Consider the following 14,580-nt stretch of genomic DNA (forward strand, 5'->3'; position numbering starts at 1 on the left):
TTTTTTTCTTTTTTCTTCCCCCCACCCCCCGCCAAATCCCTCTAGCCATGTCAGTCTAATAAAAGATATTACCTCTCCCTACAAACTTTGCCTTGCATATCCATAGATCACCACAGCAGATCACTGTTCCAAATTAGGTACAGTTTTCTGAGGGCATACTGGAAAGTATGATTTTTGGGGAGTAATTCAAGAACCCTATTTTAGCCGGCGTGGCAAAGCAGTATGCTACTGCCAGTCCCCATGAGCAGCCTCATCTGGTTTCAGTTTTGTAGTTAAGGCACTGCTTTCCTGGTGAGAGGTCGGCAGGCACCTCTGTATGGGTTGATGGGATAGTTGGTTTTCATAATTCCCAGCCTGTCTCTTGGTTTCCAGGCAGCCCCAGCTTTCCTGATTGTCATCTTCTTTCCTGAACAGATGCAGACTTTGTACGCTTTCGATGAAGAAGAAACAGAAATGAAAAATAAAATAGTTGAAGACTTGAAGACAGCTCTTCGAACTCAGCCTATGAGGTAATGTTGTTCGTCTTTCATCACAACTCACTGCCTCCCTATGGTCAGATGTGACATGCGAAAGAGTGGCAACGACAGAAACCTCTATTGTCTCACCTCACACAAGCCTCTCTGATGTTTCAGACAATCCTCAGAGACCTACAGTCCCTGGTCTGAACCTGCCTAGTTGGGAAGGCACACTAATGCTGAAGCGTGTAGCTTCAGGAAAATAAAAGACAAAGTCTGCTGCGAAAAACCTGTGGCAGATCTGTGCAAACACAGGTAATGACTATGAAGATCAGATTTTAGACTTCATAGCCCCCTGAATGTCTCATGTAATTTGATTTATGTTGGGCAAAATCTCAGCCTCTACTCCGAACTTTGAATTCAGGATTCCTCTTATCTTTAGTAATATGAACTGTTTGGTACAAAGCAGCTAATCCATCTGACATCACCTGATCTGGCATTCTTCCTGTTCTATGTGTAACTGTGGCATAGACAAATGTTTAGAGACTTTATCGTGTACTTTGAAGATAAGGTCATCTTTGTTTTTCAGGGAACAAAGCTCTGAACAATAGCAAACTAACTAGCGTAGAAACCTTTTCCATTTAATGCTTAGAAGAGCATTGTGCAGAAGCAATAACTGATATGATCTCAGGAAACACTCCATCAAAATGTTTCTGAATGTCTTTGTGTTGGGCCCAAAATCGACCAAATGTGTTTGCATCCACACTATGCTGAAATCATAGTTTCAGAGAGCTTCAATAATGCCTAATCAAACAGGGTATGTTGAGGGCTGGAACCTAACCAATCCAAACAAATTAGTTAATTTTTTGGGTTGTTTTTATTTATTTATCTCAAAGAATTTTGCAGTTACTTTGACTTGAAGTGAAGATATTTCTGGGACCTCTTGCAGAGCTAAGTGCTGATTGTGCTTCTCCCCTTCATGATATTTAAAAAGTTAACTGCGTGCAACTTCTCACCTCATGGCAAGTATGAGGTAGAGCATATCAGCTTAAACCTCAGTGTTTTACCTCCTGTTGTGACGGGCTGTAAGAGAGCATAAATCCAGATTCTGATGCTCCTCTGAGGCACAAGGATTCATCAGGATTTGGTAACTTTAGCCATGTGGGTAGGGTGAGTGCTTTTAACATGGAAGTGGAGAAACAGCAGCCTATATTGAGACCTAGACCAAGGGGATAAGTGACTGTTTGATCCTGTCTATCACTATCCTAAAGCAGAGAACACAGTAAAGTGCAGCTGGACTTTATGTTAAAATGGTAGCTAAAACAACTGCCAAACTCCCAACTTTCACAAGGATTTTAAACCAAAGTCCTGTGCTGTTGAGACTTGACGTGGGAACTCTATTACATTATTGTGGAACTGGTTTGATGCTTCCTCTATGAAAGTGGTAGCTTTCATTGAGCATAGCCACAGCAGGAAGGCCTCTCTGCTATGTTCAGCTAAAACACTTTGTTGGTGACCATTGGTTGTTCTGCTCTGTCATTTTGAGTAGGACAGCCCAGCCTCGTTGTTGAGAGCAAGACAAAAGAGATGAGGAAGGAGAAATGTCTTTTGCTCAAAGCCTTGCAAGGTTTTCCTGTTCAGACCTATATTGCTTCTGCTGGATCCCCTTGACAACAGCCTGTTGCTTCATCTGTTTATAATAACCCTAACAAGCTTTGGTACAAGCATCTATGAGCTGCCCTATAAAGTGCTCTCTTCTAAATCGCTGGCGATGGTTATGGGGTTGGGCTTTTTTTTTTAAATAGTTAAGCTAAGCCAAATTTTGAGTTAAATCCTATGTCTCAAGTAATTTCCAGCGACTCAATTCGTTAGCTGCCAAATGGGCTGCATGCCAATGCCTGATCAACAAGCCAATTTCTTCTTGATGGAAAGGTTGCAGTAGAGAGGCCCTCGCCTCCATCAAATCCCTCTCATAAGCAGTACTATACCCAAGCCTTCAAAATACTAGTCTTTCTAGTTGAATTTGGACATTTTCCTTGCCTCTTCCGTTCATCAGGCCTCTGAAGAAAAGAGAGACCTAAATTCACACAGGGTGGACTGTCTGGAATCCATTTGTGATGGTAGGGTACACAGGGGCTCTGACAGCTTCCAATAGGCTCCTTTGCTTGAATTCTCTGATCTAGAGAAATCAAAAGAGGAAAAATGCATGTGTTGGGCTCTGTGTTTTATTTTACTGTAGAACTGTGTACTGTTCTAGTACAAAATGCAGAGTAATGGTACTAATCTGTGCCTCTACTTCGACCCACCAATTCTAGTAGTAACAAAAACTGAAGCCGACCTACTCAAGCTCAAGTTCCTCTCCTCTTTGCAGAAAAGGTGATAGAAATGTCCCTGGGCAGCTAGTTGCCCCCCTTTGAGCAAGTGCATTTTTTTCTGGTATTTAGCAGCTGCCCTGAAATAACAAAGCCAGGTTATGTCCCAGCACACAGGAACAACCCCAGCTTTAGAGAACAAAACCCCCACATCTGCGTCTTGTAAGGAAACACGTTTTCTTTTAGGTTTGCAAGAACTTGTGACTATAAACAAGTGTGATGACAAACTGTTGGACAGAAGCAGTGAGAGAAGAGCTTTTCTTTTGGTATTTTAGTGCCCAAAATGGAGGTTCAGAAGTGCAGCAAAAGTAAAAATCTACAAGGGACTGGAGAAAAAAAAAATCACTTTTTGGAACCCCAAAAAAATACCTCCTTTAGTCTGAATCATCCCTAACTCCCTTTACTGTCTGCTTTTCTCCTTTTTTTTTAACTCAGATTTATGCCCTGTTATTTTTGTTTGATTTAGCCATGTTGCATTCAAGTGCACACTGGAGATGATAATTTGTGTATCCAGCAAGCAAAACCCATTACACTGAATTTTTCAACATTTCAGTAGTTGTCAGGATTATGTGTGCCCCTTGATTCAAAAATTGATGCTGCAGGGAGGTGTAGCCTTGGCTGTTAACTGGGTGGGAACATCCTGCTCTCTGCACACCCAGAGATCTGTCTATGATCTGTCTTTCCTGAGCTGGATCAAGTCTCACAGGGAGGCTGTCCCCCCCTACACTTGGAATCCGTCAGTGGGTCATTACCTCTTAGGCTGTGCCACATCTGTGTTTGGATGAAAGGTTTGTTATTAAAGCTAGCTAACTCATTCTGATCAGCACTCTCTAAAACTTGAAAGGCTAAGAGGCACCCTGCCTTTTAAAGTGTGCTAAACTGGTCAAGTGAGAGTCTGAGGTGAGGTTAGGCTTTAATTTGATTGTTTAGCACCTATTAAAACACACCCTGCTTTATTTACACTTGAGTTTTTGAATGTGTTAGCCAGAATATGTTGGCAAATATGCTTAACTTTACACCTTTCAGTCTAGAACAAGACCTCATTTTGCAACGTACAGGACTTATAGGAAGGCAGTTAGTTACCTACGTGTATGTTGTGAAGAAGAAAGTACTTTATTTGTATGAGTTGAGTTTGCCTTTGTGCACACGCGTGTGCACACACGCACACGTACGTCTCTGCTTACAGACATATAGATGCACAAACACCACACAGTGTGAGGATTATGGTGCTGAGCCTGTCGGCTAAACTCCCACTTCTTTTTTCTCTCCTATACAGACATTTACATACATACTTCCCCACATACGTGCTCACACCAAGCAAATTGTCACACTGAGAGTGCCTGTTGGCTCAGAAACTGCTATCGCCGTTCTTTATCTTCTTCTTGCATGATTTCTGGCTTTTCTGGAGAATAGCGAACTAAGTGTTTTGGAAAAAGAAAGCAAAAATCATAATTTGATTCCTGCTTCTGATGTCAGGTGAAATGGGAAGGTGCTTGGTTTTGTTTCCTACTGAGTAGTGCAACTTACTGTTTGCTCTCTGGACTAGGAAAATCCCGACATTGTTTTAAATTATGTCATTAATCAAGGTCTGTGACACACACCGCTTTCCTGCATGTGCCTCCTTTTCGGAATGATCTCATCCAAACAGTCCTAGAAAAATTGCTCTGCCAGTGAATTTAGTAAGCAATTGTACTTAATTAGGGCAATGTGACTTTTGTGTATTTATCATTTTTTTCACATGGTAATCAGAGCAGACTAAAATACATGAAGGCTGTAGTGCCTTGTATGCCTTCTCATAAGACCAAGTGTTCCATCTGAAAGCATGTTTAACAGACCGTTTGTTCAGCTGCTTCTTCAGGATGTTTTCTTTTTTCAGTAGAGCTCCGTATCTTCAGAAAGGTATCCATCTTAACTGTTCCCTCAGCCCTGGAACTGAAAAGAACAGCAAAACATCAGCTTGATTTTGCCTTCTCCTTCCATCTCCCTAAAAGATGGAGGGAATAGCTAAGGTATAAGATGGATTCATAGAACTGAACTTTGGAGATGAGGAGAAGAAGGAGAATTTAAACTAGTCCCTCCATAGTAGAAGCAAAGAGCAGCTCTGCTCTTAGAGAAATGCCCAGAAGTCATTGGCGTCGCATTGTTTGGTAACAATTTGAGTTTATGCTTATTTTGGTTCCAAATACATCCTTAACTGCAACTCTTTTAGCCATGAATGCACTTATTTCAGTCGTCTGTGGCATGCTAGCAGCTAAATGCATTACAGAAACTGAACTAAATTTTAATCTTCTCTAATCGGTTTAAATAACAAACTGCTTTGAGTGACTTAGCAAATTTCTGGTGCACAATGTTGATCCCACTCTCTGGCCTAGAGGCAGAGGAGCCTTTGCTCCTATGATTTCTTAGGGTAGACAAGATGATGCCTCCAAAGAATGTGCAATCAGACCTGTGTGAAACTGGCAGATTGTCTTAGCAGGGTTCAACTAAACCTTGTTTTCATTTTTGGTGTGCCCGTGTTCCTGTGTGTGCTTGGCCTTACTCTGATATTCACTTTGAAATTCAGTTTTGAACAAAACCCAAACCTCAGACTGAAACTTTGTTGAAAGCACCAGGCTTTGCCATGTTTCTGGTCAAACTGCTGGCCCAAATAAGCTGAAAATTGGCAAATCTAGCAGCATAGTGAGCATAACTTTCAGGTAGGCCCTGAAAATTCCAGTATGTTGCGGGATATAACCACCAGAAGACCATATATATGTCAAGTCCATGTTATCCAGCACATGTATATTAAGTACGGCTCAGGTTTGTCTTGCTGGTGCAGAGACATGAACAGAGATCAGTGAAATGTGGGGGGTCTTTCAGTATAGTGCTTTTTGTACTGATGCATGTTAGGAACAGCATTCATTTAAGGACAGAAAACAAAGACAACACATCAGGAAGTACTCAAAAGGGAGAAAGAAGGGCTAAGTAAAAGCGCAATGACACGGACTTTAGTTATTCTCAGTTTGTTATACCGGTGGCAATTGTTAACAACCTTTTCATTTGTTTGAGATGTCTTTCTACATTATGTTGTTTAGAACATGGCCACGGACCTATTATTGTTGGTGTGCATTTTGGTAGATTGAAAGTTCATATATAATTCACATGGTTTTGCATTCCGACATTCTAATAAAGTGCACCTACCTGGACAACCTGTTAGAGGAGGCAGGAGGTACACAAAGTGATCTAGGGAAATTATTTGCAGCCCTTTTCATATCTTTGAATCCTCATCGTTAAGCCTGGGAACTCTAAATGAGACATTGATAGAATGATGATTGATTTGAATTGATTATATAACTCCATTCTTTTCTATTGACTTGTCTAGGAGTCTGTCTGCAAGGTCTAATTTGACCCATCTGGGGTTTTTTGACCCTGGTTTTCAACAAAATCTTAAACTATTCCAAAGACTTTCTCCTATATTGTTTCCATCCTCACTTTCTATAATCTTAACCTGAAGAAAGGCAATTTTTATGATAGAATATAGTAAAAACAGAACTCTAGTGATGTCAGTTGTCAAAACAAATTTGTTCTACTGTAGGTTTAGTCTTTGATATGTCATTTGGTAGCTGATTAATTCTGTATTTCCTTTATTCATACCTTGTTTACTGTATATTTTACTACTGCATGTTGACAGTGGAACTGCTCCATCCCTAGTATACCTCCTCAAACCAAAAACAAACAATCAAACAAAACAAAAAAAATACAGCCAAGACCATTATAGGAGCTTTGCCTTTTACTGAAGAACATGTCCTTTTTAAATATAATATATTCCTACACATATATCATGGGATCAGAATGTGAAGTCATTACAGCTGACAGACACAGTGGTAATGAGTTTGCCTCTGTCAGTGTACCCAGTTCTAGAGGTGGAAGCCTGTAAGTAGCATTGGCTAAAAGTTTGACCTAAGTTTAAAAATGGTTTTCAAGGTAATCTGAACTCATAATTAAAACTGTGGAGATAAGTCTGTATGAAAATGAATCTTGTGTGTGTTAGCATATGTAAGATGCAGTAATTTGAAAGAATCTGTTCAGCCTTGAAAATGCAGCAACTATTTGGGGTGGACCACAGCACATGTTTGGTGGTAACTGCAACAAAGAAGAGAGGGACTGAATAGCAGGGTCATAAAGTGATAGAATATTATTACCCTGAAACTATGTGAGAGACCATTAGCTAGTTTGTTTTCTGTCTATTTTGTCTGTGTTTTGGTTTCATTCTTTTTTTCCTTAAATACCTTTGAATTATCCTGTGAACTTCAGGCTAAAAATAGCCAGTTTTTAGAGGTGCATAGTTGAATAGTATGGTATCTTTTGAATAAATTGGCTTTGGTCTGCTTTCCTTATTTTCCCTACCTGATTTTTTTCAGGTTTGTGACCAGGTTTATTGAGCTGGATGGCCTGAGCTGTTTGCTGAACTTCCTGAAGAGCATGGACTATGAGACCTCAGAGAGCCGTATACACACATCCGTTATAGGGTGTATCAAGGCACTGATGAACAACTCCCAAGGACGGGCTCACGTTCTGGCTCATCCAGAGAGTATCAACATCATCTCCCAGAGCTTACGGACTGAGAACATCAAGACCAAGATTGCTGTGCTAGAGATCCTAGGGGCTGTCTGCTTGGTACCAGATGGTCACAAGAAAGTCTTGCAAGCCATGCTTCACTATCAAGTCTATGCTGCCGAAAGGACAAGATTCCAGGTACTAGGAGGATACTTTGACAGAAAGCCAAGTACGATGCATCTCTGCAGGGAGCGATTTTTACAGTGCATGTATTGTGAACTTGCTAGGTAGTTAAAAGGCAATATTTCTCATTTTGCTTTAGGGAGGGCACTTCCTCAAATAGATTATTATAATACATATTTTTTTTCAAGACCTGATTATTTGCCATTGATGCTAATTTGAAATCTTCTATATTTTACCTTAAAATGGGGGCTTGCTACATTAAATGAAAGCTGCTAATCCGTTCATACTCTAACCTGATGGCTTTTCTGGGGTGGTAGTCATTTGTTCTGCCCTAGAAGTCAAAGCCATGGAATTCCAGGAGCCTCTGCCGTGATTTTAAAGTCCTTAATTTAGTAATAAAAGAGGTTTGGATGAAATAATAGACAATGGAGACACTTAAATTGGCACTTACCAATGAATTTGTGAATCATCATCACTTAGCAATTGTTAGCTCAGATAACTCTCATTCAGAACACAGAAGGGAAACTCAGTCTCAGAGACGTTGAGGTAGGTCAGTAGATCATTGACAGACTTATTGACATGAGAGACATAGATTGTTGGAGCGTGTTCAGAGGAGGGCCACAAAGATGATCCAGGGGCTGGAGCACCTCTGCTACGAGGACAGGTTACAGGAGCTGGGATTATTCAGCCTTGAAAAGAGAAGACTTCGGGGGGACCTAATAGCTGCCTTCCAATACCTGAAGGGAACCTACAGGAAGGCTGGGGAGGGACTTTTTACAAGAGTGTCCACTGATAGGACAAGGGGAAATGGGTTTAAGTTGAAGGAGAACAGATTTAGATTAGATCTTAGGAAGAAATTCTGCAGTACGAGGGTAGTGAGACTTTGGAATAGATTGCCCAGAGAGGTTGTGGATGCCCCCTCCCTGGAGGTGTTCAAGGCCAGGTTGGACGGAGCCTTGAGTAGCCTGATCTAGTTGAGAGGCGTCCCTGCCCATGACAGGGAGGTTGGATTAGATGATCTCTAAGGTCCCTTCCAGCCTATGCCATTCTATGATTCTATGATTATTGTGGATACTGCTGGGTGCTATTACAACGTTCCTCTTCCTAGTGAACCGAGTACTTTTACAAAAAGATATAACAGAATCTGTTGCCGTGTATGAAGTTGTAGCTCCTAAACTTTGCAGTAACCTCACCCTTTACTATTCTTTCTTAGGTGAAATAATAAGGGTGGTGTTGGGCCAGTAGGCGCTGAATCCCAGTTTCTATCAACCATTATCTCCTGCCTCCTCCTCCTCAGCTAATGTATCAGTGGATTTTGGGCTCCAATGAGCTTACAACTGTAGAAGTGAATGGGGAAACAGTCTGTGCTCATGAACAGTAGCTGTCAATGTTTGTTGTTAGGACTGAATGAATGCACTGTGGGATTCGCTGACTGTGACCTGAGAATGAGATGCAGGAGATCTTGGCTTGGTAATAACCTAATGTGGCATTGGCAGGTCCACCCCTCTATGTGCACTGCCTCATTTGTATTGCTCGTCTATTCAAACTTGGTGCATATCTTCAGTATGCAAGTATGACACGTATGTATGACTCCAGAATGAGGGGACCTTTTGATCTCAGTTGAAAGGTCTTGAGGCTATTTCAATATAGAAAATAGCAAGTATAGGAGAAGTTGAAAGGTGGAGAGATTATAGCTGCAGACATAAGAATATGTCACCGTTCTTTACTATAAGAGTAGAATAGGAATGACTGATGCAGAAGCAGAAAAGTAAACCATGTACAAAGTTATGATGTGCAGGTTAATGTGGACTGCCTATGGAAGAAAGAAGGACAAACTTTAAATGCAGCTTGTTCTCTAGTAATTAGCTGAAATAAAGAATCCTTCATGAATTTATCTGACATTCCTGTGTAGCTGGGAGACAGATGAGGATAACCTCAGGTGCTCAGCAAAAAGCCGACAACGCTTGTGGTCCTGTGTTAACTCATCCTTACTTGACCAAGTGACTCTCCTCAATACATCCATATGGGAGATGGATGCTGAGTTTACTCAATATCTCCTATTTGGATCCTCTCTTTCTCTCTTTTTATCTTTGTTTAAAATTTACTCAATAACGGAGATAACTCATTTCTGGGCAAAGTGTGGTAGCACAGGTCTTGTACAGCTAAGCTTTTAAGGAATCTGGTGTCATGATTTGCAGATGCTTACCAACTCTCATATTCATGAAAGAGTACTTTGCATAAATGCTTGCTTTTGTTAAATGCTTTTCCATTGGGGAAAAAAATGAAAGATAAATGGATACTATCTCTCTTTCCTTTCTTAAACAAACAAAAAAAAACCCCACCCAAACCCCAAAATGATTTAGCAGAAGGGATGCTTTCTTGCATGCGATTTCTAACACTTGTATCTAGATGCTGGAATGAGAGTTTCCACTACACTCAGCAATATCTTGAGTTTAATTTTGAGGAAGTAAGAGTTCATCCAAAGACATTCCTCATCCATCTTCAGTCATTTTCTTCTGACAGAGAGACTAGGGATTTTTTAAATGCTGATGAAACAAATGTGGTCATGGTGTTCCTTATGTTTTAGTGAAAGATTCTCTGATACTCTAGGACTTGTCAGTTAAGAGAGTGTTATATCACTTTCCCTCTTGCCTTCCCACACCTATGTCTCAGAACGATCTTGCAGGTCATGATCAAGAGAAGCATCCACTCTAACTTGATTATGGGAGGCCATTTTAAGAAAAGGATGAGCTGACAGTACTTATCCTATACCTTTACTGTAAACTTCAAAGGATGGTGTACATCTTTGTACAGATGAAAGCCAGTGAAAGCCGTTTTTTTCTTTATCCTAGTCCTACATGTAATATTTGTAACTCAGACTTGCAAATATCTGAAGAGATCCTTTAGGTTTCAAACTGAAATCTCTTGGAAATGTGTTTCCTGTAGCTTGAGCAACTAGCAGCATCATTCAGTGTATTGAAGTATCTGAACAGTTTAGAGTTTGCAGCTTTAGGTTGACATTGACTGGCCACACCTAATCACTGTTGTGCTGAAAATGATCCCCCACAATTAGGGATCTGGCAGAACCAAGAAATAAGAATTCTTTCTGTGAAAAGTAATAAAAAATGAGCTAAACTTTAGGAACAGGAGAAACATACTTTGAAAGTGCAGAGTAGGAATTTATTCTTTTGGCTCTACAGTTCATTATTATAGATTGATTCTAGTGAGGGTAAATCTAAGTGTCCTCCTCTCCCCACATCATCTGTGGTGACCAGCACTATCTGCTTTGAGGAATCAGGAGATTAATGTAAGAAACACTGTTCCAGGTCCGCTTTTCCACAACACAAATTGGTTTTTTTGGTTTTGGGGTTTTTTGGGGGTTTTTTTTGCCTTCTTGCAGAGGAATATCATGGTGATGAATAAAAATTTGGGGTGCATGATTCTACTTCCACTCCTCTTTGTAAGAAGGAGGAAGAGAGGTTCAGAATTATTTACTGGCAACCATCTAAAACTTGAGCTTGTGCAAAACTTGCTGCTGACAACTTTAGATTGGAACACTGATTATTTCCAATTTGTGCATGCTCAAGTGTGGTGGAGTGATGTAGAGATCATGTATTTAACAAGGTAACATAAAACATGACATGTTTCCTTGAATGTCAGAAGTTATTGCTAGTCAGTGTTCTAAGCACAACTCTTGCTACCTGACACAGATAGCCAAAAGTAGTCAGAGGACCCAGCAACTGGTGAATTAGTAGAGAAGGAAAGCTGTGGTTTACAATATTGGTTCTTACTAAACTTGTATTGGCTCTGTCCTGCTCTGTCTCCTACTATTTGAATTGGAAACTTAACGGTTTATACTAGTGTATCTAAAGTCAAAATCCAAATTACAGTGAGATTCTTGAGTGATATAAACACGTGTAATCCCAAATAATTTAACTAAATTGCACCTAGTCATACCCACTGAAGATCACTGACATATTTTGGAAGGGATGTCTTTGCTTTTTGATGTATTCTTTTTTTTTTTTTAATTGAAGTTAATGAAAAATATAGATAGAATTTTTATGAATGTAAAGGATTATCTCCTTAACAAAATTTCATATTTTGCTCTGAGTGGAAACTCTGATGTAAAATATTGCTTCTTTCTAAATTTCATCTTTTCATTTTTTTCATTTTTTTGCCAGCATTTCATCTACTGACTACTTCAGAGAGGAGTCACTTTAAAACTATGGGATATTCTCCAGAATTTACTCTTCTTTGTTGAGACTTCAGTCTTCACTCAAATGCCTTTTAGTACTACAACTTCACCCTGTATCTCCACTGTTCAGTGTGTTCACAAGTCTATCAGGATCATATTTCTCTTGGCACTTGCAACAAGATTCTATACTTTATTTTGTGTCTGAAATTATATTGTGGCTGTTCCTGTTTTCTCATATTTGCCACAGCTTCTTGCCTGAGCTGATCCCTTTGCCTGCTTTAATCTTTGACCCTTCCTTCATGTTGCTCCTCTGCCTGGAATAACTCTCCTTTTAATGTCGAACAGTCAGTCTGCAGTTCCTCCTTTAAGATATTCCTTGAAAACTGTACTCTTCAGAGTAGTATTCCATCTTTACTCAAATACCACAATAATATAAAGGCATGCCTTCAATCTCTTTCCTGAGGCAATCTGGAAAAACTGTGACTTTTCTTCATCCAATTTTTGTTTGAAATATGCTGCTTTGCCTACAAATTCTACTCTGCCCCTTAAAGAAGATAGATGAAAGAAAACATTGGAAAGCCAGACAATAAACCCTCAAAGATGAAATGTGGAATTAGGAAAATGAGCCCTTGGTGTCCTTACTGGGATTCTTTTCCATCTGATGTGTTCAAAATTGGTACTAGTGTAATTCTGTCACTGGCTCACTGTGTGACCAGGAAAATGTTTCTTTATCTTTAATTTCTTAGGTACTTTTCTTGTGAAGATGGAGGTTTCTAAAATGCTATGAAAACTGAGAAAGAAGAGTGTCTGATTTCAGTGTCGTTCATGTCTGCATGATCCTATTTATGACTGGTTTCCGTTGTGAAGGGGGCGCAGACATCTTTCTGGTTATTGTTATGCTTGCTGCTTCCCTTCATTTCTCCTGTGGAGTGAATGCATTGTGTTATGACATTGTAACATGTACTTTTTAACACGCCATGTTTTGAATCAAACTAATGTTGCAAAGTCGTAATGCAGTACTGGCCCAGAAAAGTGTATCGGGATGTTCCAGTGCCCTTCCAACCTAGTTTGCTGTCTGAAACACTTACCCAGCTGTGGATCTCTTTGGGGAGAAAGAATTTTACTTTTAGTTTTGAGAGAACCTAGGTGTTAGATACTGTCTGAAAGGAGCTGATTTCATTTGCTGATGAAAATTTTAACCGGGCTGCTTTGGGAAGAACACTCTTTGTTTTCCTCCTTGATACTGCTAGAAATTTTGAAGCCTGAGGTGAAGAAATTAAGGAAGCTCGATATTGTCAGTTGAAAAGGTGGAGATCAGGAGCATTCCTTCCAGAGCCCACTTGCCTGGTTTGTGTTAAACACCGTCAGTACAGACCATAATCTCTAGAGAGAAATCTGATCAATTTGGAATTGTAACAGAAGAGCTAACAAGGAACAAATTAAAATCCTGTATTCCCACTTGATCTGCTTCTTTCCCTCAGGGCTCATCCAAAGCCTTTTGAGGTTTGCTGCAGATTGAATGAAACCCTACTGGATGTCAGCGATGAGGAATAATGAGATTAAGTGAGGAAAGTTTTGCTTAACTAGTAGGAAAAACCTTTACAACCATAAGAGCAATTGGGCCACAGAGCTGGCTGCCAAGAGGTGTGGTGAAATCTATTTCACAGGAAATGTTCAAGTGAAGACTTGAACCTCAGCCACTTGCAAGAGTTGGAGATATTGGAGTTTGGCCACAGTGTATGGATGTAGACTCTGATCTTTAGGAATTGCATGAACTTATAGTGTTTCCTTCTAGAGCTGAACAATTGCGTGAAGATCTGCTACTTTTCAATTAGCTTTGTGCAACCCAGAGTTTCTGGTTTTCTTACTCTGAATTTGGTTTGGCCTCCACCACATTCTTTCTCTAGTCCAGCCTTCTGAAATGGGGCATAGAAAACTTTTGTTAACATCCTTCGACCTGTCTGGATGCTGTATCTGAGGTGTTGTTGCATAGATTCTAGCATATTCATAAAAGTCTGTGAGAATATATGGTAGGAATGAGGCCTCTGAAGAAAACTAACAAAACCATCCTTCGTTTTGATGCTTCTGTAGTAGTGGCTACTTAAATTATTCCAAGAAGAGACATATGCTTTGGATTTCAGCGTCAAATCTGACAGTAACAAAATTGAATTATCTCATTTATTTGACTTCTACTTATTTGTCAAGTTGAAGAGTTGGTTTTGTAGGTAAATTTAAAGACTTCTTAAATAGTCTCTTATTGCCATTGTCAGAGATAGGATGCTGGATTGGATTGACCATCAGTCTGACTCAATAAGGCATTTAATGTATTTTTATATAAGACTCATTCCCATTTCTAACAAAATGGGAGAAGATTTGGTATTTGGCCGTAATATAACCACTGATCGAAGTTCAAATGCCGGGAGTAGGGATATTTGCAAGTGCCAGCTGGGCAATTAAGAAGATGCAAGAAAAAGGAGCTTATGAAATCGAGCTTGCTTGATAATAAGCAAGATATAAGAACAGCTGTCAGTAGCAGTGTATGATAGATCAAAAGATTTTTACGCAAAAATGAGCGAAGAGTTTGCATGAAGGCAAGAGGGTATCCTTTCCCCTGGGATATGCACAGGAGGATATTCCCCCTGTTTCTTGAGACACGAGATATGACATGGTGATGTCCATTTTCTACAGGAAACAAGATAGACCTATGAAACTGATGACTAGCACAGGAAAGATTTTGCTATGAATGAACACTTTTGGCAACCAGGGACAGAAGATTGACTACAGAAAAATGAGCTTTCTTACTCAGCATCATAGCTTCAAAATATTGTTTGGATGGATC

At 39.9% G+C, this 14,580-nt stretch overlaps 1 protein-coding gene across 3 annotated transcripts in view; it reads left to right on the forward strand.

The window, feature by feature from the left end:
* Positions 1 to 14,580, forward strand: part of DAAM2 (dishevelled associated activator of morphogenesis 2) — a 120,587-nt gene that overhangs the window by 51,185 nt on the left and 54,822 nt on the right. For all 3 annotated transcript variants that reach the window (XM_086628568.1, XM_086628550.1, XM_086628559.1), the window contains exons 4-5: positions 415 to 509; positions 7,228 to 7,561. In XM_086628568.1, the coding sequence (XP_086484694.1) occupies positions 415 to 509; positions 7,228 to 7,561 (429 nt within the window). The remainder of the gene's footprint in view (positions 1 to 414; positions 510 to 7,227; positions 7,562 to 14,580) is intronic.

The sequence above is a fragment of the Tauraco erythrolophus genome, chromosome 2, assembly GCF_009769465.1.
Source record: "Tauraco erythrolophus isolate bTauEry1 chromosome 2, bTauEry1.pri, whole genome shotgun sequence".
NCBI lineage: Eukaryota > Metazoa > Chordata > Aves > Musophagiformes > Musophagidae > Tauraco > Tauraco erythrolophus.